The sequence below is a fragment of the Cervus canadensis genome, chromosome 5 (assembly GCF_019320065.1).
Source record: "Cervus canadensis isolate Bull #8, Minnesota chromosome 5, ASM1932006v1, whole genome shotgun sequence".
Classification (NCBI taxonomy): Eukaryota; Metazoa; Chordata; class Mammalia; order Artiodactyla; family Cervidae; genus Cervus; species Cervus canadensis.
This window is the reverse complement of record NC_057390.1, coordinates 20,785,565-20,813,407: the sequence shown is the minus strand read 5'-3', so window position 1 is coordinate 20,813,407 and position 27,843 is coordinate 20,785,565. Positions and strand designations below refer to the sequence as shown.

The 27,843-nt window shown below is 37.3% G+C and overlaps 1 protein-coding gene across 4 annotated transcripts in view; it reads left to right on the top strand.

The window, feature by feature from the left end:
• Window positions 1-27,843, top strand: part of SOS1 (SOS Ras/Rac guanine nucleotide exchange factor 1) — a 129,481-nt gene that overhangs the window by 27,892 nt on the left and 73,746 nt on the right. For all 4 annotated transcript variants that reach the window (XM_043468383.1, XM_043468381.1, XM_043468380.1 and 1 more), the window contains exon 2: window positions 25,486-25,611. In XM_043468383.1, coding sequence (XP_043324318.1) covers window positions 25,486-25,611 — 126 coding nt within the window. The remainder of the gene's footprint in view (window positions 1-25,485; window positions 25,612-27,843) is intronic.

The following is a 27,843-nucleotide window of genomic DNA, read 5'->3' as shown; positions in this document are numbered from 1 at the left end:
TTTACTATGCTGTCTAGGTTTGTCATAGCTTTTCTTCAAAGGAGCAGGCATCTTTTAATTTCATGGCTGCAGTCACCCTCTGCAGTGATTTTGGAGCCCAAGAAAATAAAGTCTCTCACTGTCTCCATTGTTTCCCCATCTGTTTGCCATGAAGTGATGGGACCAGATGCTGTGGTCTTAGTTTTTTGAATGTTGAGTTTCAAGCTAACTTTTTCACTCTTCTCTTTCACTTTCATCAAGAGGATCTTTAGTTCCTCTTCGCTTTCAGCCTTAAGGGTAGTGTTATCTGCATATCTGAGGTTACTGATATTTCTCCCAGAAATCTTGATTCCAGTTTGTGCTTCATCCAGCCCACTATTTCACATGATGTACACTGAATAGAAGTTAAATAAGTAGGGTGAGAATATACATACAGCCTTGACTTACTCCTTTCCCAATTTGGAACCAGTCGATTGTTCCATGTCCGATTCTAACTGTTGTTTCTTAACCTGCATACAGATTTCTCAGGAAGCAAGTAGGGTGGTCTGATATTCCCATCTCTTGAAGAATTTTCCACAGTTTATTGTGATCCACACTATCAAAGGCTTTAGCATAGAAAATGAAGCAGAAGTAGATGTTTTTCTGGAATTCTCTTGCTTTTTCTGTGATCCAACAGATGTTGGCAATTTGATCTCTGGTTCCTCTGCTTTTTCTAAATCCAGCTTGAACATCTGGAAGTTCTCGGTTCACATACTGTTGAAGCCTAGCTTGGAGAATTTTGAGCACTACGCTATTGTGTGAGATAAGTGCAATTGTGCAGTAGTTTGAACATTCTTTGACATTGCCTTTCTTTGGGATTGGAATGCAATCCTTTTCCAGTCCTGTGGCCACTGCTGAGTTTTCCAAATTTGCTGGCATGTTGAGTGTAGCACTTTCACAGCATCATCTTTTAGAGTTTGAAATCGCTCAACTGGAATTCCATCACTTCCACTAGCTTTGTTCCAAGTCTACTTTATCTGATATTAATGTTGCCACTTCTGCTTTCCTTTGATTAATGCTTCTTTCTCTGTTCTTTTACTTTTTATCTACTTATATTATTATATTGGAAGTGACTATCATTAGATAGTATCTGGTTAGGTCACTTTTTTTGAAATCCACTCTGCAAATCTCCGCTTTTAATTGCTGTGACCATCTTCATGCAGTATAATTATTGCTGTGTTATTAGCCTGCCATTTTAGATACTGTTTTCTGTTTGTTCAGCTTTTCATTTCTGTTTTCTTTTTCCTGGGTTTACTTGAGCATTTATTAGAATTCCATTTTTATTTATTTACTGTGTTTTTGTGTATCTCTTTGTATAACTTTTTGTATGGTGGCGCTGAGTATTGCATGATGTATACAGTCAACCCTTGAACAAGGTGGGGGGTTAATCTGTGCATAACTTACAGTTAGCCCACAGTCTTCACTGTTGTGCTGAATCTCCAGCTTCAGTCAGCCATGAACTATGTAGTACTATGGTATTTACTTTTTTTTTTTTAAGTTTATTTTTAAAAATTGCTTTTTGACTCTCTGGGTCTTTGTTGCTGTGTGAAGTCTTTGTCTAGTTATGTATGGCCAGCCAGGGCTACTTTTTGTGGCATGGTGCAGGCTTCTCATTCCAGTAGCTTTTCTTGTCGTGGAGCACAGGCTCTACGCATGCATGTTCAGTAATTGCAGCTTGCAGGCTGTAGAGCTCGGGCTCAGTAGTTGTGGCTCATGGGCTTATTTAGTTCCCCATGGCATGTGGGATCCTCCCAGACCAGGGAATGAACCAATGTGTCCTGCCTTGGCAGGCTGATTCTTAACCACTGGACCACCAGGGAAGCTCCCAATATTTACTATTGAAAGATAGCCCCCTATAAGTGGAACCAGGCAGATCAGACTCACATCGTTCAAGGGTTAATTGTGTATAACTTATCACAGCTTATTGGTGTTATTTTATCTGTTTGACTGAAGCATAGAGAAACTTATCTCCCTTCCTTTATGTGGTTCTGTATAAGGTGATTGCCTTAATATATTCTCTACCTACATTTAGAACCACATGAGACATTGTTATAGTTTTGCTTCAGCCATCAAACATAATTGGAAAAATGAAGAAGAGAAGGAAAGCCTGTTGTACTTACCCAATAATTTCTTCATCATGTTCTTCCTTCCTTCCTGATGTTCTGAAATTCCTCCTTCATTGTTTGCCTTCTGATTAGACAACTTCTTTAAGCCACTCTTTTAGGGTGGGTCTATTGGCAACAAATTTTCTTAATTTTGTTTCATTTGAGAATGTTTTGATTTCCTCTTCATTCCAGAACAGTATTTTCACCAATATAGGATTCTGGGTTAGTAGCTCTTTTCATCTAGCACCTAAAGAATATTATTGTGACTTCCTCTGACCTCATGGTTTTTGATGAGAAATTTTCTGTCATTTTAATTGTTTTTCTAATCTAGGTAAGGTGGTGTTTTTCTCTGACTGCATTCAAGCCAGTCTATTTAGAAAATCTTCTCTTCCATTTGTGTATGATTTTTTGTGTGTGAAAAAAAATTTCCCCCAGCAATATTGTACTGTTAGCCTTAAATAGGAATTACTAGGAAGTTTTAGTAAAATTATTTCATAATGAAACTACTACTTTTTAGATGGTGATGACAGCTTTACTTAATTCTCCATAGCAGCTATAGCTAAACTAATTCTTAAAAAGAAGGTCTTTTTAAGTAAAGACCTTTAAAGTGAAGTAAAAAAAAAATTTTTTTTTACATTTATCTAATACCCACCTCTAAGCCAGGGTACTTTATATTTTCAGATTCTATTATCCAAAGTAATTTTTCATTCCATTGACCCTGTTTGAAATTTTGAGTGAAATATTTCAGTCTTTAATGTATATGCTGGAAAACTACCAAGACTTGAATGCAGTGAAATCTCTTTATGACTGTATTTTAAGTTATCTGTGTTACATTAGCGTTTTACCTGAGAAAGTTCAAAACTTTGCAGGGTAGGAAAAGTTTAAGTACCCAGAAGTATGTTCAGATCTGTGTAATAAACCAATTCTAGTTTGCTTTTGCTTTTTTAGATTTTTGTCTTCTATTAGGATTTAGGTTGAATGATTATTAAGTTGATAAAAGCATAACAATACTCTTATTGATACCTTATTAATAGTTATAGTATATGGAGTGAATTCTACCTTTTAGAATGATTAAAGTATTAAAGGACCCAGCTTTTTACAGAATGTATCTTGTTGTTCTACCGTTAAGTAACTCCTAATTTTTTCATCTAGTCACCACTTAGGAACAAAAATATCTTGCATAAGCCAAAACATTTCTTCTGTGGTTTCTTTTTCAGAGTTTGAGTATGTTATGCTTTTTAGCAACTCATAATACTAAGCTCTTTTAGTCTGGATAGTTTGGTTACAGCAAAAGTACAGGTTTAAAAATAAAATTATTTTAAAATACAAGTTTTTTTAAAGTTTTTTAATGGTTAACATTTAATAATGAATATACTGGTAACTATGGCCATCTTCATATTGATTTTATAGCCTTCTTAAAAATAAGAAAAGAACTTAAAAGATTGAGACTTTCCTTGTGAATCGCTTTGTGGGATTTTCCCTTTTAAATAGTAATAATCATTCACTATTCAAGTTAAAATAATACAGATGCATGTGAAATAAAAGGAAAAATCTCTTTTTTTCTCTTCCTCCATCGCACCAGTCTCAACTCACCAGAATCTACATAGCCTAATCTTTTGGCTTAATAATGAACTCTTCTTCCTTTTTAAAAATAGAAGCAGTACTTAAAAAAAAAAGTCTTAAACAGAAATTCGATATATTGACAGATCACTAAGTTTTTTTTCCAAAGGCAGTGAATAGAATTTTGGTGGTACTTGTGTACCTTCTGGGAAAACTCTTGAGTTCTGTGCTCATAATTTGAGAACTCCTGTTTCTTTTGTGCTTCTGCTGGTTAAAAGTAAGAAATTAGTTGAACATTTTATGAAGGAGACATACTCTGGTTTTTAAAAGCATATATTTAAAAAATAGCCTTATATCCCTAATATAAATGTTGCTTTGTCAGAAGTTTCAACATTTGGAACAGATTTTTTTAATAATTTCTAAATAAATAAAGTATAATTCAAATCAGGTTAGTTAGGATTAGTGTCCAGAAAGCTGTTAGAATTCACATAATGCTACATGTAAAGTTGTTTTCTGTATTATGTAATTGTTCAGTTGTTTTAGCCATACTACTGAAATTAACTCCTGCAATGAAAATATATGTTTTTGTTTATATTTTCCTGATTTTATTCATTTTCTATTTTTTTTTTTTTGATAGGAACTCTGAGGTGTAATTTGTGTATTATACAGTCTGCCATTTAAAGTGTATAATTTAGTGGGTTTTGGTATATTCACAGAATTGTGCAACCATCACTACATTTAATTATTAATCCTTTTCATCACCTCAAAAAGAAACCTTGATTCCTTCTGTCATACCCCTCCCCAGCCCCAGGCAACCATTGATCTACTTTGTCTCTATAAATCTGCATATTCTGGCATTTCATATACATGGAATCATATAATGTGTTTCACTTAGCAGAATGTTTTAGGTTCATCTGTGTTATAGTATGTATCAGTATTTCATTCCTTTTTATAGCCAGTTATTAGCCCATTGTATGGATATTTGTATCTGTGTATGTTAGTCACTTAGTTGCGTCTGACTCTTTGCAACCCCATGGACCCCTCCGTCCATAAGATTCTCAAGGCAAGAATACTGGAGTGGGTTGCCATTTCCTTCTCCAGGCAACCTTCCCAACTCAGGGATCAAACCTGGGTCTTCTGCATTGCAGGTGGATTCTTTACCATCTGAGCCACCAGGGAAGCTTATATGGATAGTGTTAACATTTTATGTGTCAGTACATGGGTGGGCTTTCCTGGTGAACTCAGTGGTAAAGAATCTGTGTACCAGTGCAGGAGGCATGGGTTTGATCCCTCGGTCGGGAAGATACCCTGGAGAAGGAAATGGCTCCCCACTCCAGTATTCTTGCCTGGGAAATTCCATGGACAGAAGGGTTACTGTCCATGGGGTCACAGAAGAGTTTGACACAACTTAGTGACTAACAGCAAGACAGGACATGGACGTTCAGGTTATTTTACATCTTTTGGCTATTAAGAATAATGTTGCTATAAACACTTGTTTAAGTGTTTCTTGTGTAGATGTAGTATTTTCATTTCTCTCAGAGTGGAATTGCTGGGGCATGTGGTAAAGTTCATGTTTAATTGTTTGAGGAGCCTCAGACTGCTTTCCTAAGTGGCAGCACCATGGTATATTCCCACCCGCAGTGTGTGAGGGGTCCATTTCCTTTACAGCCACACCAGTACTTAATTATCTTTTTGATTCTAGCCATACTAGTGGAAATGAAGTGGTATCTCATTGTGGTTTTTATTTGCATTTTCCTAAAGTAATAATGTTAGACCTCCTTTCTTGTGCATACTGGTCATTTGTATATCTTTTTTTTTTTTTTCGTTTGTATATCTTTTTTGGAGAAATGTCTATTCAGATTCGTTTCCCATTTGTTAATTGGGTTCTTTGTTTTTGTTGTTAATTTGTGAGAAATCTTTATATATTCTGAATACAGATTCCTTATCAGATAAATGAACTGCAGATATTCCTCCCACTTTATGAACCAGAGCCTTCTTACAATATTGTGATTAATATAAAGTAGTTAAAGCTTATATAAACTTTTAATTTTCAGAAAGTGAAAATGTTTAGCACTTGAACTTTTCTAATCATGGGTTCATCATTAATGTTTCAGGGGTTTACTTCAGGCTTGTGCCTTAGATCAGTTCTCATATATTATTAGGCATTAACAAGTGATGCGGATGATGTTGGTTCCTGACCCTCTGCCTTAATGATCCCTGTTAACTACCACGGAATATTAGAGAAATGCTGATAAGTAGCAGTTTCTACTTGTCTACTAGATAAAATTTAGATTTACCCTCTCTTGTTTGCACATACAATTTGCGTATACAAAGTTTCTTATACTATTTAGCCATGGTTAGTGCCTCAATTATTTGGTTCCTTTTAAAATTCACGCATACATATACTTTTCTTCCTAGGGCTGTCTTCCTTCAGATCCTCACAGTTATTTGGACTTAAGAAAATAATCTTACAATCAAAGAATGTTAGAACTTAAAAGGAGCTTTACAGATCATCCAATTAATTCCTCTTCTCTTTGCCCAGATAGAAATTAATTAAAACACTTAATCCAAGATTACATAGTTAATTAATGGTAGGTATAGATAGTTCTTTGGAGAAGGAAATGGCAACCCACTCCAGTATCCTTGCCTGGAAAATCTCATGGACAGAGGAGCCTGGTGGACTGCAGTCCATGGGGTCGCAAAGAGCTGGGCACGGCTGAACACGCTTCTAGGTAGTTCTTAGTAAATTTATTTCTGATAATTCTTTTTTGAAGGAAAGTAAAAATTTATTTCAGCTGATATATTTTTAGTGATTTTCAAATACAGATCTCCTTGGCAACAGTTCTTTAGATAATAAAAAGCGTAATATTTTTGGAATGACTTAAAAATTGATTCTGTGCTAGCCTGGCAGATAATTTGGCTTTAAAAAGTATGATTTACACAGCAGGATCCTCTATGACCCACCTCCCAGAATATTGGAAATAAAAGCAAAACTAAACAAATGGGACCTAATGAAACTTAAAAGCTTTTGCACTACAAAGGAAACTATAAGTAAGGTGAAAAGACAGCCCTCAGATTGGGAGAATTTTTTAAAATGGCAAATGAAGAACAGTACGAAGGATTAGATCTCAAAAAATATACCGCAAACTCTGAAGCTCAAATTCTCAGAAAAAATAAATGACCCAAATCAAAAAATGGGCCAAAGAACTAAATAGACCACATTTCTCCATAGAAAGACATACAGATATGGCTAACAACACATGAAAAAGATGCTCAACATCACTCGATTATTAAGAGAATGCAAATCAATACCCACAAATGAGGTACCAATTACAACGCAATCAGGAATGGCTGCTAACCCCCCTCCAAAGAGTCAACATAGCAAGTATAATCTGGAGAGGGTGTGCGAGAAGGGAACCCTCTTACCACTGTTGGTGGAAATGCAAACTAGTACAACCACTAATGGCAACAGTGTGGAATTTTCTTAAAAAACTGAATAGAACTGCCATATGACCAGCAATCCCACTTACTGGGCATACTACACCTGAGGAAACAGAATCTGAAAGAGACACGTGCTCTCTCTCTCTATATGTCATCGCGCAGAACTGTTTATAATAGCCAGGACATGGAAGCAACCTAGATGCCCATCAGCAGATGAATGGATAAGGAAGCTGTGGTACATATACACCATGGAATATACTCAGCCGTCAAAAAGAATTCATTTGAACCAGTCCTAATGAGATGGATGAAACTGAAGCCCATTATACAGAGTGAAGTAAGCCAGAAAGATAAAGAACATTACAGCATACTAACACATATATATGGAATTTAGAAAGATGGTAACGATAACCCTATATGCAAACCAGAAAAAGAGACACAGAAATACAGAACAGACTTTTGAACTCTGTGGGAGAAGGTGAGGGTGGGAATGTTTTGAAAGAAACAGCAATGTATATTACTTAATGGTGAACAGATCAACAGCCCAGTGGGATGCATGAGACAAGTGCTTCGGGCTGGTGCACCTGGGAAGACCCAGAGGAATCGGGTGGAGAGGGAGGTGGGAGAGGGGATCGGGATGGGGAATGCGTGTAACTCTATGGCTGATTCATATCAATGTATGACAAAACCCACTGAAATGTTGTGAAGTAATTAGCCTCCAACTAATAAAAAAAATAAAAATAAAAATAAATAAAAAGGAACACTTCAAAAAAAAAAAAGTATGATTTATAGGTGGTTTTGTTTTTTATTTTTCTCTCAGCTTTATTAAGGTATAACTTAGAAAACTTGTATATACTTTTAAGGTATACAGTGTGATATTTTGATATATATTTACATTGTAAATGATTACCACAATCAAGCTAATTAACATTTCCACCAGCTCACATAGTTATCCTCTTTTTGTGTTGTGAGAACACTTAAGATGTGCTCTCAACAAATTTCAAGAATATGATACAGTATTATTGACTATAGTCATCATGTATATTAGATCTCCAGAACTTATTCATTTTGCATTACTGAAATCTTGTATAAAGAGTACATTTCCCTTTATGGGTGTCTTTTCTCTTCTGTTTTTAAACAAAGGAAGCATATGAGGAAGAAGATAGGTGGGACAGTGAAATGTGGGACAGAATTTCATGAATAAACTTGTGTAAAACAGTATGGTAGGCAAGTTAATTATTTCCTGGAGACATGCTACACCTAGTAGAAAATTCAGAGGGAGTGATGAGAAAAGGACGTGTAATAGGAAAAGTATAAATCTATCTGTCCTCCCTCCCCAACTCCTCCCCACGTGCCCCCTTTAAAAATCTCCCTGGCCAAAGTCGGTGTAAGGGAAGAGACAGTCTTGCTTTCACCAGTCTAAGATATAGGCTAATAGATGTTCCTTTTAATAATTACAAAAATACTAAAGTCTCTTTTTTTCGTTTAAAGTTAAAGTCACTCAGTCGTGTCCGACTCCTTGTGACCCCATGGACTTTTACAGTCCATGGAATTCTCCAGGCCAGAATACTGGAGTGGGTAACCTTTCTCTTCTCCAGGGAATCTTTGCAACTGAGGGATCAAACCCAGGTCTCCCTCATTGCAGGCAGATTCTTTACCAGTTGAGCCGTCATTTAGCCCTTCACTCTTAATAAAGCAATCTTTTTTTTTTTCACTTTTTGCCCAAAATAGTTAATCTGTGTTGTTTCTTTCATAGGAGTTTGCTTAGCCAAATAGGTAGCTTTATATAAACATCTAGTTTTTTAGACACTAACTGTGAGATGTGTAGACAGCACTGTTAAGCACTAAAAATAGATTGTGAAAGCACTGCTGCCTGCCTGCCCTTGGTCTGCTCCTGCCTAGGCTTCTATACAGCCAGTGGCCTATTCCAACTATGCTGTAATGTTGCTAAAATAATTTTTATGCTTCACTGTTAAAACTCTTAATGAATTCTGTCTTCTTTGAACTGTGAAACAGTCCTGTCCTATGTCAGTCTCAGTTTATGTGGAACTGAAATAATTTTTGTCTTAGAAACAAGTATTCCAATTAAGTCTTTGGGCTTATTTTCATCTTTCAAATTTTGTGTAGAGTAGGGAACTTATTACTAAAGTAGGAGATGTACTTCTGCCCTAAATTCAAGAAAAGAGAGTTATTTCACTGTTTCAGATAAAAACTTTTGTATGTGGCCTGCAGAATTCAGGTGCTTAAGAGCCACACACTGCCTGGTTGTTAGTTCGTATAATCTAGGAAACATGCCTCATTCTAGCCCTTTGTAACTGAACTGACTTTCCTGCTTGCCTAATCATAGTGTCTCTTTCTCCAGGAAGCCTTTTTAGATGAACTGCCTGCCCTCACCCACCAGTCCTCAAGTAATTTATTAAGAATCCTTAGACATTCTCATGAGTCTGAGAGTTGTTATGAGATTTAAACAACTTTGTGTTTCTCCATAGGTATAGATACTAATGGACTTCCCAAGTGGAGCAGTAGTTAAGAATCCACCTGCCAAAGCAGAGACACAAGAGACGTGGTTCAATCCCTGGGTCAGGAAGATCCCTTTGGAGTAGGAAATGGCAGCCCACTCCAGTATTCTTGCATGGGTAATTCCACGGACAGAGGAACCTAGCAGGCTACCATCCAGGAGGGTCACAAAGAGTTGGACACGATTGAGTTTGCACGCACACACACACATAGATAGTAGTACTGTACATCTGAGACCTGGGATTGATCCCTGGGTCGGGAAGATCCCCTGGAGAAGGGAAAGGCAACCCACTCCAGTATTCTGGCCTGGAGAATTCCATGGACTGTGGAGTCGTAGAGTCGGACATGACTGAGCGACTTAAGAGTATCTACTGGTCTACGGCCATACCACCCTGAACGCACCTGATCTTGTCTGATCTCGAGAGCTAAGCAGGGTTGGGCCTGGTTAGTACTTGGATAGGAAGAGTGTCTACTGGAGGGTGAGTTTGAACATGATCATTTTGAAGCAATGACAAAACCTTTTTGAAACTTTGTAAGTAGCACATTTGAGCAGCAGTTTAAAATAAAGGTTTTAAAAACTGTGTTTTGTGTGATTCTAGACAGTGGCACCCCATTCCAGTACTCTTGCCTGGAAAATCCCATGGATGGAGGAGCCTGGTAGGCTGCAGTCCATGGGGTCACGAAGAGTTGGAGATGACTGAGCGACTTCACTTTCACTTTTCACTTTCATGCATTGGAGAAGGAAATGGCAACCCGCTCCAGTGTTCTTGCCTGGAGAATCCCAGGGATGGCGGAGTCTGGTGGGCTGCCGTATGTGGGGTCGCACAGAGTCGGACACGACTAAAGCAATTTAGCAGCAGCAGCAGGTAGTACTTTAGAGGGACCTTCATGGCAACTGAAGGGATTGATGAACTAGAGGTAGGGGATACCACGCTCTCTTTAACCAGGGCAGCTTTACTTTTACTTGTGTTATGTATTGTGGTTCAGTGTAGATTTCTCTTGGAAGCTTGCCCCTCACTTCTAAAAGTTGTGGAAGTCATAGGACTAACAGGTTTATGATTTGGGGTTTTGGAGGGTGAACAGGATGATGTGTGTGGCTGACTGAATTATTTGTAAACAGATCTTCTATAGTTAGCCTGATAAGAAGTCCTCAAAAGTTATTAATGATGATTGGGGAATGCTACTCCAAGACATCTTTGACGAACAAATCAGTAGTTCTCAAGTTTTTGATCTGATAATTCCTTTACACTCTTAAACGATTATTGAGGTTCTCAAAGAGCACTTTGTATATGAGTTATGCCCATGAATTTATATTTAAAAAATAAAACACTTAAACTTATTTTAAAATAGTGAACTCCTTACATATTAACAATAAAATTTTTTGTAAAGTAACTGTATTTCCCCAAACAAAAAATTTAGTGTCATTTTTTACATTTTTGCAAATCTCAATATCTGACTTCATAAAAGAAACAGAGTTTCTGGTAGTCCAGTGATTGAGACTACTTGCACTGCATGGCACACAGGCTCAGTCCCTGGCCAGGGGACTGAGAGCCTGCATGTTGCATGGCAAGGCCAAAAAATAAAAAATTAGAAAAAGAAGGAACAGATTCTCTGCATTCAGTCCGTTCTGATATGCTGTTTTAGTTGAACTGTATAAAGAATATACAGCCTCATGGCTATAAAATAGTTGGGAAGGGAAAAGGTTTTTCAGATATTATGAATGTTTTTCTTTGACATCAGACCCCACAAGTTTCTTATTTGCAATGTGAAATCTAAAACCATGGCAATGAACTTTCTTTTTCCTGAACTTAAAGTTGCAGTGTACCCTTGTAGAAACCTAATTGCTGCTTCATCACCCTCAAAAGTCGTTAAGTGATCTGGCCACCTCCTGTCTCTCTGAGCTCATCTCCAGACCCTCTGCTGGCTCTGCTTGCTATTTGTTTCTCTGAACAGTCTCCTGTATTGGGTTTTCGTGCTTGCTGTTACCCCCAACTTCATAGCAAATAAATTCAGTTCAGATCAGTCGCTCTGTTCTGTCCAGCTCTTTGAGACCCCATGGACTGCAGCAGGCTAGATTTCCCTCCATCACCAACTCCTGGAGCTTGCACAGACTCATGTCCATTGAGTTGGTGATGCCATCCATCTCATCCATCTCATCCTCTATTGTTCCCTTCTCCTCCTGCCTCCAATCTTTCCCAGCATCAGAGATTTTTCCAATGACTCGGTTCTTTGCATCAGGTGGCCAAAGTATTGAAACTTCAGCTTCAGCATCAGTCGTCCAGTGAATATTCAGGGTTGATTTCCTTTAGGATGGACTGGTTTGATTTCTTTGTAATCCAAGGGACTCTCAAGAGTCTTCTCCAACACTGCAGTTCAAAAGCATCAATTCTTAGGCACTCAGCTTTCTTTATGGTCCAACTCTCACATCCATACATGACCACTGGAAAAACCATAGCCTTGACTAGACGGACCTTTGTCGGCAAAGTAATATCTCTGCTTTTTAATATGCTGTCTAGGTTTGTCATAGCTTTTCTTCCAAGGAGCAAGTGTCTTAATTTCATGGCTGTAGTAACCACTTGCAGTGATTCTGGAGCCTAAGAAAAGTCTGTCACTGTTTCCATTGTTTTCCCATCAGTTTACCATGAAGTGATGGAACTGGATGCCATGGTCTTAGCTTTTTGAATGTTGAGTTTTAAGCCAGCCTTTTCACTCTCCTCTTAACTTTCATCAAGAGACTCTTTAGTTTTTCTTCGCTTTCTACCATAAGGGTGGTTTCATCTGCATATCTGAGGTTATTGATATTTCTCCCAGCAATCTTCATTCTGGCTTGTGCTTTATGCAGCCCAGCATTTTGCATGATATACTCTGCATAGAAGTTAAATAAATAGGATGAGAATATACAGCCTTGACGTACTCCTTTCCCAATTTGGAACCAGTCAGTTGTTCCATGTCTGATTCCAGCTGTTGCTTCTTAACCTGCACACAGATTTCTCAGGAAGCAAGTAGGGTGGTCTGATATTCCCATCTCTTGAAGAATTTTCCACAGATTTTGATCCACACAGTCAAAGGCTCTAGTGTAGACAATGAAGCAGAAGTAGGTGTTTTTCTGGAATTCTCCTGCTTTTTCTGGGATCCAGCGGATATTGGCAGTTTGATCTCTGGTTCTTCTGCCTTTTCTAAATCCAGATTGAACATCTGGAAGTTCTCGGTTCATGTACTATTGAAGCCTAGCTTGGAGAATTTTGAGCATTACTTTGCAACATGTGAGATGACTCCAGTAGTGCGGTAGTTTGAACATTCTTTGACATTGCCTTTCTTTGTGATTGGAATGAAAACTGACCTTTTCCAGTCCTGTGGCCACTGCTGAGTTTTCCAAATTTGCTGACATGTTGAGTGCAGCACTTCCACAGCATCATCTTTGAGGATTTGAAATCGCTGAGCTGGAATTCTGTCATCACCCTAGCTTTGTAGTGATGCTTCCTAAGGCCCACTTGACTTGCCATTCCAGGATGTCTGGTTCGAGGTGAGTGATCACACCATCATGGTTATCTGGGTCATTAAGACCTTTTTTGTATAGTTCTTCTGTGTATTCTTGTCACCTCTTCTTAATATCTTCTGCTTCTGTTAGGTCCATACCATTTCTGTCCTTTATTGTGCCTATCTTTGCATGAAATGTTCCCTTGGTATCTCTAATTTTCTTGAAGAGATCTCTAGTCTTTCCCATTCTATTGTTTTCCTCTATTTCTTTGCACTGATCACTGAGGAAGTCTTTTTTTAATCTCTCCTTGATATTCTTTGGCACTCTGCACTCAAATGGGTATATCTTTTCTCCTTTGCCTTTCGCTTCTCTTCTTTTTTCCTCTATTTGTAAGACCTCCTCAGACAACCATTTTGCCTTTTTGCATTTCTTTTTCTTGGAGATGGTCTTGATCACTGCCTCCTGGTACAATGTCTCTAACCTCTGTCCATAGTTCTTGACACAGTCTGTCTATCAGATCTAATCCCTTGGATCTATTTGTCACTTCCATTGTATAATTGTAAGGGATTTGATTTAGGTCATACGTGAATGGTCTAGTGCTTTTCCCAACTTTCTTCAATTTAAGTCTGATTTTTGCAATAAGGAGTTCAAGATCTGAGTCACAGTCAGTTCCCGGTCTTGTTTTTGCTGACTGTATAGAGCTTCTCCATCTTCGGCTCCAAAGTGTATAAGCAATCTGACTTCTGTATTGACCATCTCGTGATGGTCATGTGTAAAGTCATCTCTTGTGTTGTTGGTCGAGGGTGTTTTGCGTTCTCCTGGCAAAACTCTGTTAGCCTTTGACCTGCTTCATTTTGTACTCCAAGACCAAACTTGCCTTTTGCTCCAGGTATCTCTTGACTTCCTACTTTTGCATTCCAGTCCCCTATGATGAAAAGGATGTCTTTTTTTTGGTGTTAGTTCTAGAAGATCTTCTAGGACTTCATAGAACTGTTCAACTTCAGCTTAGTCAGCATTAGTGGTTGGGACCTAGGCTTGGATTACTGTAATATTGAACGGTTTGCCTTGGAAGTGAACAGAGATCATTCTGTCTTTTTTGAGATTGCACCCAAATAATGCATTTCAGACTCTTTTTGTTGACTTTGTATGCTATTCCAATTCTTGAAGGGGATTCTTGCCCACAGTAGTAGATGTAATGGTCATCTGAATTAAATTCCCCCGTTCCGGTGTGTTTTAGTTCACTGATTCCTAAAATGTTGATGTTCACTCTTGCCATTTCCTGTGGGCCCACTTCCAATTTACCTTGATTCATGGACATAACATTCCAGGTTCCTATGCAATATTGTTCTTTACAGCATCAGACTTTACTTCCATCACCAGTCACATCCACAATTGGGCGTTCTTTTTGCTTTGGCTCAACCTCTTCTTTCTGGAGCTATTTCTCCACTCTTCTCCAAATAAATTAGATATTGTGTTAAATGATCTTAATTTAGTAAAAATCTACCAGCAAAACAGATTTCTGGTTTTGAATGTGAAAATAGGAATCCCTGAGCTGAATTGCCTATGTTGGCTTGGCATTGGCATTGCAGTCAGAAACATTTACCTACCAACTTACTGGCAGACTCTGACCTGGTCCTGTGTCGGTGGAAATGGCAGTGGAAACAAGTCATTTGAATCGCTGGTACTTTGCTATAGAGTGCCTCCCCTTCGCAAAACACTAAATATTGTTGCTACAATAGTTTACTAGGACCTGACCACATAGGCGATCAGTCATTTTAGGAAAATATAACAGAAGTAGACAATCGCTATTCTATATGTTTAGAGTTTGATTTAAATCTAGGTTACTGAAACAAACTACTAGTCAGGAATATTCAACGTTTTTCCTCAAAAGTACTTTTTTATTGGTTGATGCACTTAATATTCTTCACTTAAAAGGGATTTTAAACTACACATTTTCAGGAAGTTATATTACTAGACGATATTTGGTGCTCACTAATAACACCATTTTACTGAGTGGTAGGCCAAGGAGCAGGTCAGGAAGCAACAGTTACAACTAGACATGGACTAACAGACTGGTTCCAAATAGGAAAAGGAGTACGTTAAGGCTGTATATTGTCACCCTGCTTATTTAACTTACATGCAGAGTACATCATGAGACATGCTGGGCTGGAGGAAGCACAAGCTGGAATCAAGATTGCCAAGAGAAATATCAATAACCTCAGATCTGCAGATGGTACCACCCTTATGGCAGAAAGTGAAGAACTAAAGAGCCTCAAGATGAAAGTGGAAGAGGAAAGTGAAAAAGTTGGCTTAAAGCTCAACATTCAGAAAACGAAGATCATGGCTTCCAGTCCCATCACTTCATGGCAAATAGATGGGGAAACAGTGGAAACAGTGTCTGACTTTATTTTTGGGGGCTCCAAAATCACTGCAGATGGTGACTGCACCCATGAAATTAAAAGACGCTTACTCCTTGGAAGGAAAGTTATGACCAACCAAGCAGAGACTTTACTTTTCCAACAAAGTTCTGTCTAGTCAAGGCTATGTTTTTTCCAGTAGTCATGTATGGATGTGAGAGTTGGACTATAAAGAAAGCTGAGCATTGAAGAATTGATGCTTTTGAACTGTGGTGTTGGAGAAGATTCTTGAGAGTCCCTTGGACTGCAAGGAGATCCAACCAGTCCATCCTAAAGGAGATAAGTCCTGGGTGCTCATTGGTAGGACTGATGTTGAAGCTGAAACTCCAGTACTTTGGCCACCTGATGCAAAGAACTGACTCACTGGAAAAGACCCTGATGCTGGGAAAGATTGAGGGCAGGAGGAGAAGAGAATGACAGAGGATGAGATGGTTAGATGGCATCACCGACTCAATGGACAGGGGTTTGGATGGACTCTGGGAGTTGGTGATGGACAGGGAGTCCTGGTGTGCTGTGGTTCATGGGGTTGCAAAGAGTCGGACATGGCTGAGCGACTGAACTGAACTGAGGCCAAGGAGAAGGGAGTTAAAAAGGTGGCTCTCTTACAGAATTGCTATGGTGATTAGGAGCCCCAAATAAACAAAGACAAATTATCACTAACTTTTTAATTTCATGGCTGCAGTCACCATCTGCAGTGATTTTGGAGCCCCAAAAAATAAAGTCAGCCACTGTTTCCACTGTTTCCCCATCTGTTTGCCATGAAGTGATGGGGCAGGATGCCATGATCTTCGTTTTCTGAATGTTGAGCTTTAAGCCAACTTTTTCACTTTCCTCTTCCACTTTCATCTAGAGGCTCTTTAGTTCTTCACTTTCTGCCATAAGGGTGGTACCATCTGCACATCTGAGGTTATTGATATTTCTCTTGGCAATCTTGATTCCAGCTTGTGCTTCCTCCAGCCCAGCGTTTCTCATGATGTACTCTGCATATAAGTTAAATAAGCAGGGTGACAATATACAGCCTTAACGTACTCCTTTTCCTATTTGGAACCAGTCTGTTCCATGTCGTGTCCTAACTGTTGCTTCCTGACCTGCATACAGATTTTTCAAGAGGCAGGTCATGTGGTCTGGTATTCCCATCTCCTTCAGAATTTTCCACAGTTTATTGTGATCCACACAGTCAAAGGCTTTGGCATAGTCAATAAAGCAGAAATAGATGTTTTTCTGGAACTCTCTTGCTTTTTCAATGATCCAGCGGACGTTGGCAATTTGATCTCTGGTTCCTCTGTCTTTTCTAAACCCAGCTTGAACATCTGGAAGTTCACAGTTCATGTATTGCTGAAGCCTGCTTGGAGAATTTTGAGCATTACTTTACTAGTGTGTGAGATGAGTGCAGTTTGAGTGCAGTATGTGGTAGTTTGAGCATTCTTTGGCATTGCCTTTCTTTGGGATTGGAGTGAAAACTGACCTTTTCCCAGTCCTGTGGTCACTGCTGAGTTTTCCATATTTGCTGACATATTGAGTGCAGCACTTTCACAGCATCATCTTTCAGGATTTGAAATAGCTCAACTGGAATTCCATCACCTCCACTAGCTTTGTTTGTAGTGATGCTTCCTAAGGCCCACTTGACTTTGCATTCCAGGATGTCTGGCTCTAGGTGAGTGTGAGTGATCATACCATCGTGATTATCTGGGTCACGAAGATTTTTTTTGTATAGTTCCTCTGTGTATTCTTGCCACCTCTTCTTAATATCTTCTGCTTCTGTTAGGTCCATACCATTTCTGTTCTTTATTGAGCCCATCTTTTTGTGAAATATTCCCTTGGTATCTCTAATTTTCTTGAAGAGATCTCTAGTCTTTCCCATTCTATTGTTTTCCTCTGTTTCTTTGCATTGATTGCTGATGAAGGCTTTCTTATCTCTCCTTGCTAGTCTTTGGAATTCTTCATTCAAATGAGTATATCTTTCCTTTTCTCCTTTGCTTTTCACAGCTATTTGTAAGGCCTCCTCAGACAGCCATTTTGCTTTTTTGCATTTTTTTTTCCTTAGGGATGGTCTTGATTCCTGTCTCCTATACAGTGTCATGAACCTCCGTCCATAGTTCATCAGGCACTCTGTCTATCAGATCTAGTCACTTAAATCTGTTTCTCACTTCCACTGTATAGTCATAAGGGATTTGATTTTGGTCATACTTGAATGGTCTAGTGGTTTTCCCCACTTTCTTCAATTAGACAGTTTAGGCCCACACTTAACTTCTTCACTGCTCTGTCTCTTACTAAAGTAGTTACTCTTTTGATTGTTTAATGTTTTGTTTCTCTCTTGTACTTAAAATCTCTGTGAAGGCAGGAACTACATCTATCTTGTATTCCTAGTTTCTAGCACAGTATCTGTTGAATGTATACATGTGTGCATCATCTAATTTGAGATCTAGCCTTCTTTACTCAGAAGGTCAGAAAATGAATAAAATTTACAAAAATATTATCAAGAATTCACAGATGACATTGACCATTTCATCTTCTAGAAATGAAAGCATAAATATGAAGAAATCTCTTTAGTTCATCTTGTCAAATCAGCTTAGTGATTGTACATCAAGGAACGTGATCTGTTTGAATAAGACTGAATTTGGAAAAAAGTTAACCCTGCTGTTGATTCACCGGATTTTAGAATCTGATGCATTGCATAGAGATTATAGGCACTGAATTGGTGTGTTTTGTTAGGTATTCAAGTCACAAACTGCCATCTGTGGTATTTTGGGGGAAAATGTCAGAGAATAGACAACAGACACACATGTATTATGATTTGCTCTTCTAGCTTTAAAGATGCCTCTTAGAATGGAATAATAACTTTTAAAGTAAGATAGAATGAGTGGGAACACTAGGGTGAAAACGATGGGAGTTTTATAAAGAGCGACTACCTGTATCGGGACCTCGCTAATAAGGGATTTCTTACCTTTGAAAGACTCTTGAGCATGAAGATTAAGAAAATGCTTGAAGAAGAACTAAAAAACACATCAGAGATTCTTTCCTTGGGTCAGTTCTTTGTTTTATTGGTGGGAACGCTGTTATCACAGTAATTTAAAAAATTTTTAGAAAGGTCATACTTATTTTTAAAGCAAAATAAATGATAGATGATATAAACTTGGCACTTGACACGTTTGGAATTTGATGTGCTTAGTTATTTTCTGTGGGAAAGGACATTGCATATTGTCTTGTCACTCACGTACATACAGCAGAAAAGCAATCATGAAATTTTTATTCAAATTAAAAATAAAATGAAAAAATTTTAATCTAAATTTTATGTATACATAAAGTATTACAGAACTACATCAATTTGATCTTTTCAGTATAGTTTTTTTTTGTTCTCTTTGAGAGGAAGAGGTAGTTTATTCATTCTTCCTCCTTTTTTCCTTTCATTCACATTCCTGCTCTGCCAGGTCCCTCCAACCCATGTTAATAACCTAGGTTATATTATTCCATATTTTTCTCTATGTTGTCACGTTCGTGTATAAATGTATATAATACATTTGGAAGTGTGTATGATTTTTTGAATGTTTCTGTACTTTGAAGTTTTCTGTCTTATTCAAGAATACTTTATGGAAGTCTGTTTAATGGCAGAGCTCTGATTTATTAATGACTACATAGTTGTACTAGTTGACCGGGGTGACCATAACAAAGTACCATACCCGGGGTAGCTTAAACAACAGAAATGTATTTTATTATAATTCTGGAGGCTTGAAGTCCAAGATCCAGGTGTTAACAGAGTGGATTTCTTCTGAGGTGTCTCTTCTTGGCTTGTGGAAGGTTGTCTTCTCCTTGTATCTTCACATGGTCTTCCTTCTGTGTGTATCTGTATCTAAACTTCCTCTTCTTATAAGACCACTAGTCATATTGGATTAGGCCCACCCTAATAAAGACCCAGCTTCCAAGTATAGTCACGTTCTGTAGTAGGAATTAGGACTCCTGGTATGAATTTTTACGGGACACAATTAAGCCCATAACAGTAATATTGCATACTTTATTCAAATATTCTCTTACTGATGGATGTTTGCTTTCCAGTTTTTGCCACTGTGAACAGTGTTGAAATAAAATCCTTTTATATATATTCTTTTATTTGGTTAAGATAAATCCCCAGGGGTGTGTTTGCTGGGCTATAGAATTTATTTTTAATTTTGATAGTGGTTGCTGGATTACTTTTCAAAAAGCTGTTATCAGCATTTCTGCCAGCAAGGTAATAGAATAATCTTTTCTGAACATTCCTGTCAACAATAGGTGCTATTGATCATTTAATTTTTGCTAGTAAAATATTCTTTAATTCACATTTCTCTTGATTCTGTTGCATTTGAGGAACATTTCATATATTTGTATAGGGAAAATTTTAAATGAAAAACTTCAGTGAGATTGTAAAAAGTTATTTTAAGAAGAAAAACTCAAACTACCATCCAGGTATGTTGCCAGTTCCCACTTAATAATGAATTGAGTTTCAAAAGTTGATTTGTCAATGATTGTGATTTGAAAGGCACTCTCATGGAAAGGCAGTGATAGGAACAGTGATTGTCAACTTACCTATAAAGCATGTAGTGCAGATAGGATACGGACCTGGCTTTATTGGAGGAAAGATACTAATAATAATGGTATTTCTGAATTAACCACCAGTTATGTGCTTATGGGAGGTTCATTAGTTGTATGTAGGTAGACTTATTTCATGTACATTGGATAATAATGCATATTCAGTTCATAGGAAAGCTTAGATATACTTAAAGACTGTTGCATATACTTTAGTTACAGTAACTAAAGTACAAATATATATTTGTGTATTTATTTATTTATACAGAAAAGGTTCCACTGCCAGATTTTATGAGAGCCTTCAGAAGCTATCTACAGCTGATACTCACTAAAGGTTTGTGTGTGAGATCAGTTACACTATGCATCACATATTTATCTATGTGTGGGGGGTGGCATTAAAAGAATAAAAAAATTCTTTTATTTATTTATGTATACTTGATGTCTCATTTCAGTAGATTGGGGTTCAAAATAAGATACTGTTTTTATTTTTATTTTTTTCATTTATTTTTATTAGTTGGAGGCTAATTACTTTACAACATTGTAGTGGTTTTTGCCATACATTGACATGAATCAGCCATGGATTTACATGTGTTCCCCATCCTGATCCCCCCTCTCACCTCCCTCTCCATCCAGTCCCTCTGGGTCTTCCCAGTGAACCAGCCCTAAGCACTTGTCTCATGCATCCAACCTGGGCTGGTGAAGATCCTGTTTTTAAAAAATAAAAGCAAATGGCTGGATCCCTCTTATTAAAATATAAGCTCAGTGAGAGCAATTTTGTGTATCTTAGTCGCTGTTGATCTCTGACATTTAAAATAGCATCTTATACACAGTAGACTTTCAGTAAAAATTTTCTGAATGAGTCCCAGTTTAGGGGGAGAAAGAACGTTTTTCTTCATTCTTTTAATGCCCCCTCCACACACTGATAAATATGCATATTGTAAGTACTCTCTCACACACACCTTTAGTGAATATCAATTGTAGATAGCTTCTGAAGGCTGTCATAAAATTTGGCAGTGTAACATTTTCTGTATAGTCTTGGATCATTTGAGTACCATTTAGATTCATTTGAGTACCATTTAGATGGAATGGAACAACACTTTAGCTGTAACTGCTATCTCATGGAAGAGAAGTTTTGTTTTGTTTTTTTTATCCTATCTGTATAGGAAATGCTACTTTTGCCTGCTCATTAAAGAAATCTCTTTTAACAGCATCTTCTTTGAAATAATAAAAAGCAAACTCTGTATTTCAGGAATTGGTGCTCTGCTTATCTTTAAACATTTATCATTGCCCTTGTTTTTCAGTCAGAGGTTTTTGAAGTATTGTTTCATTTTTAAGGAATAAAAATAATTTATTAGTCTCTGTGTAAATAAACTTTATGATCCTAATTTGACAGATTTAAGATGTGATAAAGGTTAATCTCTAGAAATTTAGATGAACAGTTCACATCATGCACTATTTTCTATTTAAGCCTAATCCTTTGTTTGATTTATTTACCTGATAGGTTTTATTTGACTCTTAGTAACCATCAGTGGGAAGATCCCCTGGAGAAGGGAAAGGCTACCCACTACACTATTCTGGCCTGGAGAATTTCATGAACTGCATAGTCCATGGAGTCGCAAAGAGTCAGACACCGGACACGACTGAGCAACTTTTAGTTCAATTCAGTTCAACCATCAGTGAATAAAACCATTTGAATTTTAATTTCTAAGATTTCATGTATCATATAATGAGTCAAACTTAATATTTTAACTATATGTGACTGAATTACAAGCAGTATCATGGTTGGGGTGTTTTTTTTTTTTTAACACATTAGCATTTCAACACAGTAATTAAATACAGTTGAATTGATTCTACATAGTAAATGTTGATTTTAGTTCTGACTGCCTTTATGTTGAATGATTTCTGCTTTAAAGTTTTATGCTCCTGAAATCAACCATACTCTGTAGCCTTCACTACCACCCCTTTTCACTCTTAATTCTGAGAAAAAGATATTTTTTTACTTTTACACCTATAACACAGAGGCTTTGAGTGTTCCCTGAATGTCAGAGGTTTAGTGTGAAAAACAAAGAGAAAATGATTCTGTAAGTAGATAAACAAGGCCTTGCCTAATGGGAGCTTCAGTAGAGGAAATTTACAAGGGAACAAGTAATTATAATTCAGTAGGACAAACCCAGTAACAAAAATGTGATACCTAGTACAAGGAATAGCACAGAGCAGAGTATAAGACCCATAGATCAGGGGCAATTTTTGATCTGTGTATCCAGGCTGGTATTTAATAGGTTCAATAAATCAGTTAAATGAACGAGATTATTACTGCCTTAGAAAGAGACAAGAAGCAAAGAAATCTTCCCAAATGAGATGAGATCTGGGTTTTGAAATCAAATAGGTAGACAAAAGGGCAAGAGAATGAATGATGGCCGTGGATAACAGTGTGAGTGAAAACTGCATGCCATGTTTCACACACTGCAGATAGTATGAATTGCTTCAGCATAAAGTGTAACCCGAAGAGCCGCTAAAGATGGAGCTGTATTAATGAAGAATTACATAATTTCCAAGGGGCTCCTTGAAAAACAGCATTTTAAAAAATGTAATCTGACCGATTTACATTTTCTTGAACACTTTCTAAAATGTGTTTTGAGGTACCTAAATCACTTTTTCAAAGGGCTTGGGTGTTTTTTAAAATTAATTAGAATTATTGTTGATTAAATATTTTAATCTTAATATTTCTTACCTCTAGCAATTTAGATTTATGTCAGATTTTTAGTATATTTATAATATTACATAATACATGGGATCCTTTGTGTAATCAAAGATCATTTTACCCATTTTGAATGGGTAAGATGATTTTACCTGTTCAGATCATAAGATTCATAGTGCTGCATTTACATTTATGGTATGCTGGTGTTACTTAAAGTATGACCACGTACTCAAAGCCAAGTTTTATATAGAAACCCACTATATAAATAGATACATTTCATGGACATTCTATTCCTTATGCTGATGGAGCTACTAGACACTCCCCATAGGCCTCCAAGGTTTGACAGTCTATGGTTTAGTGGAAAGAGCTTTGCCCTAGATACCAGGAGGCCCAGGTTCAGCATTGCTAGTTAGCTACGAGGTTGTGGGTGTCTCCTTTTTATCATCTGTTAAATAGAAGGACTGTGTGAAATAACATCTGTAGTCCCTTTTACTTCTAAAATTCTGTGGTTTTATAAATGTGTAGCTATATTTTATGTGATGCTGGATCCTTGAATAGGAATGTAACCCCAATTATAGTGACTTTTCCAGGACTATCTTAGTGAAACTAGGGCCTGTCTATGTTGTTTTTCATTTGTGAGATATAGTTCTATGTGTAAGATAGTTTTTCTTGTTCAACTTTTATAATAAGTTCCTCTCCCCATCCCCCATGTCATAGTAGAGATTTTGGTAGGATAGGTGCAGATATCTAGCCCAGAATTTGGTGTATGGGTCTAAAACTGAGGAGAAAAATCAGATTTGGAGTCATCAGTCCATGGGGTTGCAAAGAGTCAGACATGACTGAATGACTAACACTTGAACTTTCCATGTAGGTGATAAAAGTTTGGAAGTAGATGAGATTAGTTAGGGGAAAGAACAGAAGGAGGGAGCAGACAGATAAGGATGGACTCCACATTTGAGGGCTGAAGGAAAATATGTAACTCTATAAGAAACAAATGGAAAAAGAAACAGAAATAAAAGAAGCAGATGGGATAGTGTGTCACTGATAAGAAGAGAGAGTTTAAAAAATGAAAAATCGAGCCCCCCCCTCCCTACCACCACCAAAAAAATCCTGTCATAATGTTAGGGTGCACTGTTCAAGAAAGATAAGGCAACCTTGAAGGTAAAGGGTGTCTACAAAAACAGTTTAAACCAATGAGGGCATGCAGTTCTGTGTATAAAAGTAAAAGTGTTGTCAAAAGTTCCGTTTGTGTTTTGTTTTAAAAAAAGGTTTTTAAAATCATGCTTAGTGTTGAAGAGGAATCCATTTACAAAGTTTGTTTTGGCTGGTGAATAGAAAGCTGAAAAACATCTGGGTTCTGGTCTGTACTCCATCCATTATTTTAACTGCACAAGCATTCAGTCATCTAATAGAGTGGGAGATCTGTAAACAGATCAGTTGTTGTCAGGTTGGTAACTGCTATACCAAAGATGACAAAAAGTTCTTGGGCAAATGATTTATGCCTCGGGGGACTCAGTTTCTTTACCTGTAAAATAATAATCAATTATTATTCATAGTTGATGTAGCACCCTTCACACAGCATTGTCGTAATGTTATTTGCTTCTAAAATATTTTTCTTTAAAAAGTATAAGTGCATATATATGTTTGTATACATATCTGTGTACTTAATATATGTTAAAAAATTCATTATATGGTACTCTTGATAAAAAAAAAAAAATCTGTCCATACTCTGAGTCTGTCAAGCCCTCAGCTAATGAAGTGTATGTAGTAAGACAGACCATACTAAATGCTCTTGGTTGGTGAGTACTGTCTGCTTTAATCCAGTGAGAGTTCTACCATCCTCTGAAGAGCTGAGCGTTTTTGAAACATGTATTGTTTGTCTTCTGAATTTTATTTTGCTGCCATTTTTAAAAGTAGGGAGTGGTTTTGATCCATAATGAGTGACAAAGGGATGCAAGCAAAGACTGCCTTGCTGGTTATGAAAATTTAAGTTTTACAAAGAGTGGTGGCTGAGATGCCTTCAAAGAAATGGTTGAGGAAAATGAAGGTAAAGATTGCTGGGCATTTATGAATAAGTGACCACCAAATTATCTTCCTGAAGCATGGACAGTCTCTCATTGTCAAAAGTGCCCATTTTGTGTCCTTTGAATACAGGGTGACTTTGTATTCAAGACATTTATTAGCTTGTGTTATGTGCCCTGTACAGTGCTAGTTGCTGGAGTTATTTTGATGAAAAAAAATAAGATATAGGCCTCTTGAGTGTTATGATTTGGCAGGAAAGATAGAGTTAAACAAGGGACACGTAGGAGGTAGATTTTGCCCAAGCACTGTATTGAGCCAGTGTTCTACCTACCACTGGTTCTTAACAGAATCCATGTAAACTGCATCGTGTATCTCTGGCTCAGCCTCTCCCTCCCTCTCAGTATTCCCACACTCTAGGATAGGCGTGGTTTAAGAAAAAAATTTTGAAATTTTGTAATTAAGTATCTGAATCTCTAGAAACATGTCAATAAGCATGTATGGTGCATGTGACTAGAAAAAAGGTTAAGAATTTCAGGCTAGGGTAATAACATTCAAATCTGTATTTGCAAGCCAGACTGTGTTCTTGAATACAAACCCCACACTTGAAAAAATTATTTGCTTTGTTTATTTAATCAGATTAAACAAACCTTTATTTTAATTTCTTTTTGTTTATAGGTTCAGGGGCAAGTTCATCCAACTCTTGAGTCTAGTGATGATGCTCTTCAGTATGTTGAAGAATTAATTTTGCAACTATTAAATATGCTATGCCAAGCTCAACCCCGAAGTGCTTCAGATGTGGAGGTATGATCAGTTTTGCCTTATATCTAATATGTGTGTTTATTGTAATATCAATGAAGAGGGGAGATGTTTGCTTTTCAGTTCCACACAATGTCTATATGGTATTTTTAAAATGATGACTAGATTTCTTTTAACTTGGTATTGAGTGTCTGCTAGCTTATATATGTTTTTGCATCAAAGTATTCCATTATTTATTGACCTCTAAATACTACTTCTTGATGCTAGAATGACAGATATACCTTTAACAGTGGAATATGTCCAAGTGTTTTTTTTTCTTGTTGTTGTTTTTTAAAGTCAGCGATCATTTCAAAAGCATTTCAGCCAATCCTTTGATCTTCAGTGCTCTGTGTATTTTTAGATAGGAAGTGAACCCCTCCCCACCAATTGGAAGGGAGGGAAACATCAAAAATCTAGGAAGGAAGATGTCACAAAGATGACATGGCTCCTGTCTTTTTATGGCTTGTAGATTAGTGCAGATACAGGTAGATGTATGGGCAATAACATAATGTGATGTCCTGTGAGTAAAGGGTATGTGAGAAACCATAAAAAAAAACCAAAAAGCAAACTAATAATACAGACTTTGGGGCTTAAGGTTGGATTCTCAGAAGAAGAGCCACCTAAATTGAGTTCTTAAGGAGTCAAGTTTGAGAAGAGAAGAAAGAATGTTTGAAGTACCAACTATAGAAAATGGGAGGTAGAGCTGGAAATACAGAAGGAGTTTTCTGGCAATGATGTAAGGTCATTTGACTTTGAAGACCTTGAATGTATAGTGTACAGATCTTTGCATTTTTGTGACATTTCTTTTGTGGTACTTGTGTGGGCTCAAAAAAGACAGCTGAGTTGAATGGTATTTCACCATGGCTATACAATGACAGAACAGTAGGGCAAGAGGATTGTGGAAATTAGCAGTAGTTGTGCTTTACAACCTTTTTCAGGACACAACACACTAGAATGTAATAATGATTTTGTGGCACACAATGACTGGGGAGGAGGTGTATCTCTGTGTACCCCCGCTCTGTTTTCCTGAGGCAGTTAGGGATTTATACATGGTTATATCCAATAGGAAGCTCAGCTGAAAAGAGCATCAGAGAATCAAATTGGATAAGGGGAAAAAAAAGAAATTTAATAACAGTTGATTTTTGAGTGCTTGCTATAATATCATATTGCTCTAAACACTTCTATGTTTATATTTCATTTAAAGTTTTTAATAACCCCATGAAGATGGTACTGTTTTTCCTGTATGAGAGTATAAAGTACAGAATATAAATTCTTATTCACTACCAAATCCCCAGCACCTAGAATGATGTCTGGCGCTGAGAAGGCACTCGGGAAATATAGGTTGAATGAATTAATGTGGAAACTGGAGCATAGAGAGGCTAAGTAAGTTGCCCATGGTTATAGCTAGTAAGTAGTGAAGCCAAGACGCTAAATCAGAAAGTCTAAACTTTAGGGCATACATTCCAGTAAACGCTTCTGTAAGTTAGGAGAGGGGCAGGTAGATTGGAAGAACATGGAGGAACAGGGATTTCCCGATAAGATCAGAGAGCTGATAACACTAGAATACCTGATGGAAATAGAAGAATACATTGGGATCAGAGACAAAGTTGCTAGGATTTACGATTCTTAAGGTAACATAGTTGCAAAAGCAGGATGTCATAGATTAACTGACCAGAGGTGAGTGGGTTTTTATCTGGACTTTCTATCCTCATTCATTGATCTATATTTCTGTTTTTGTGGCAGTACCATTATTGTTTGGATGACTGTAACTATGTAGTATAGTCTGAAGTCAGGGAGACTGATTCCTCCAGATTTGTTTTTCTTTCTCAAGATTGCTTTGACTATTTGAGATCTTTTGTATTTCCATACAAATTAAAACTTTTTTTTTTGTTCTAGTTCTGTGAAAAATGGCATTGGTAATTTGACAGGGATTGCACTGAATTCTGTAGATTGCCTTGGGTTGTATGGTGTTTTGACAGTATTGATTCTTCTGATCCAAGAACATGGAATATCTTTCCATCTGTTTGTGTCCTCTTTGACTTCTCTGATCAGCGTCTTACAGTTTTCAAAATAACAGGCTTTTTTCCTCCTTCGATAGGTTTATTCCTAGGTATTTTATTCTTTCTGATGCAATGATAAATGGGTTGTTTCCTTAATTGTTATTTCTGATCTTTTGTCATTAGTGTATAGAAATGCAACAGCTTTCTGTGTATTAAGTTTGTACCCTGCAACTTTACC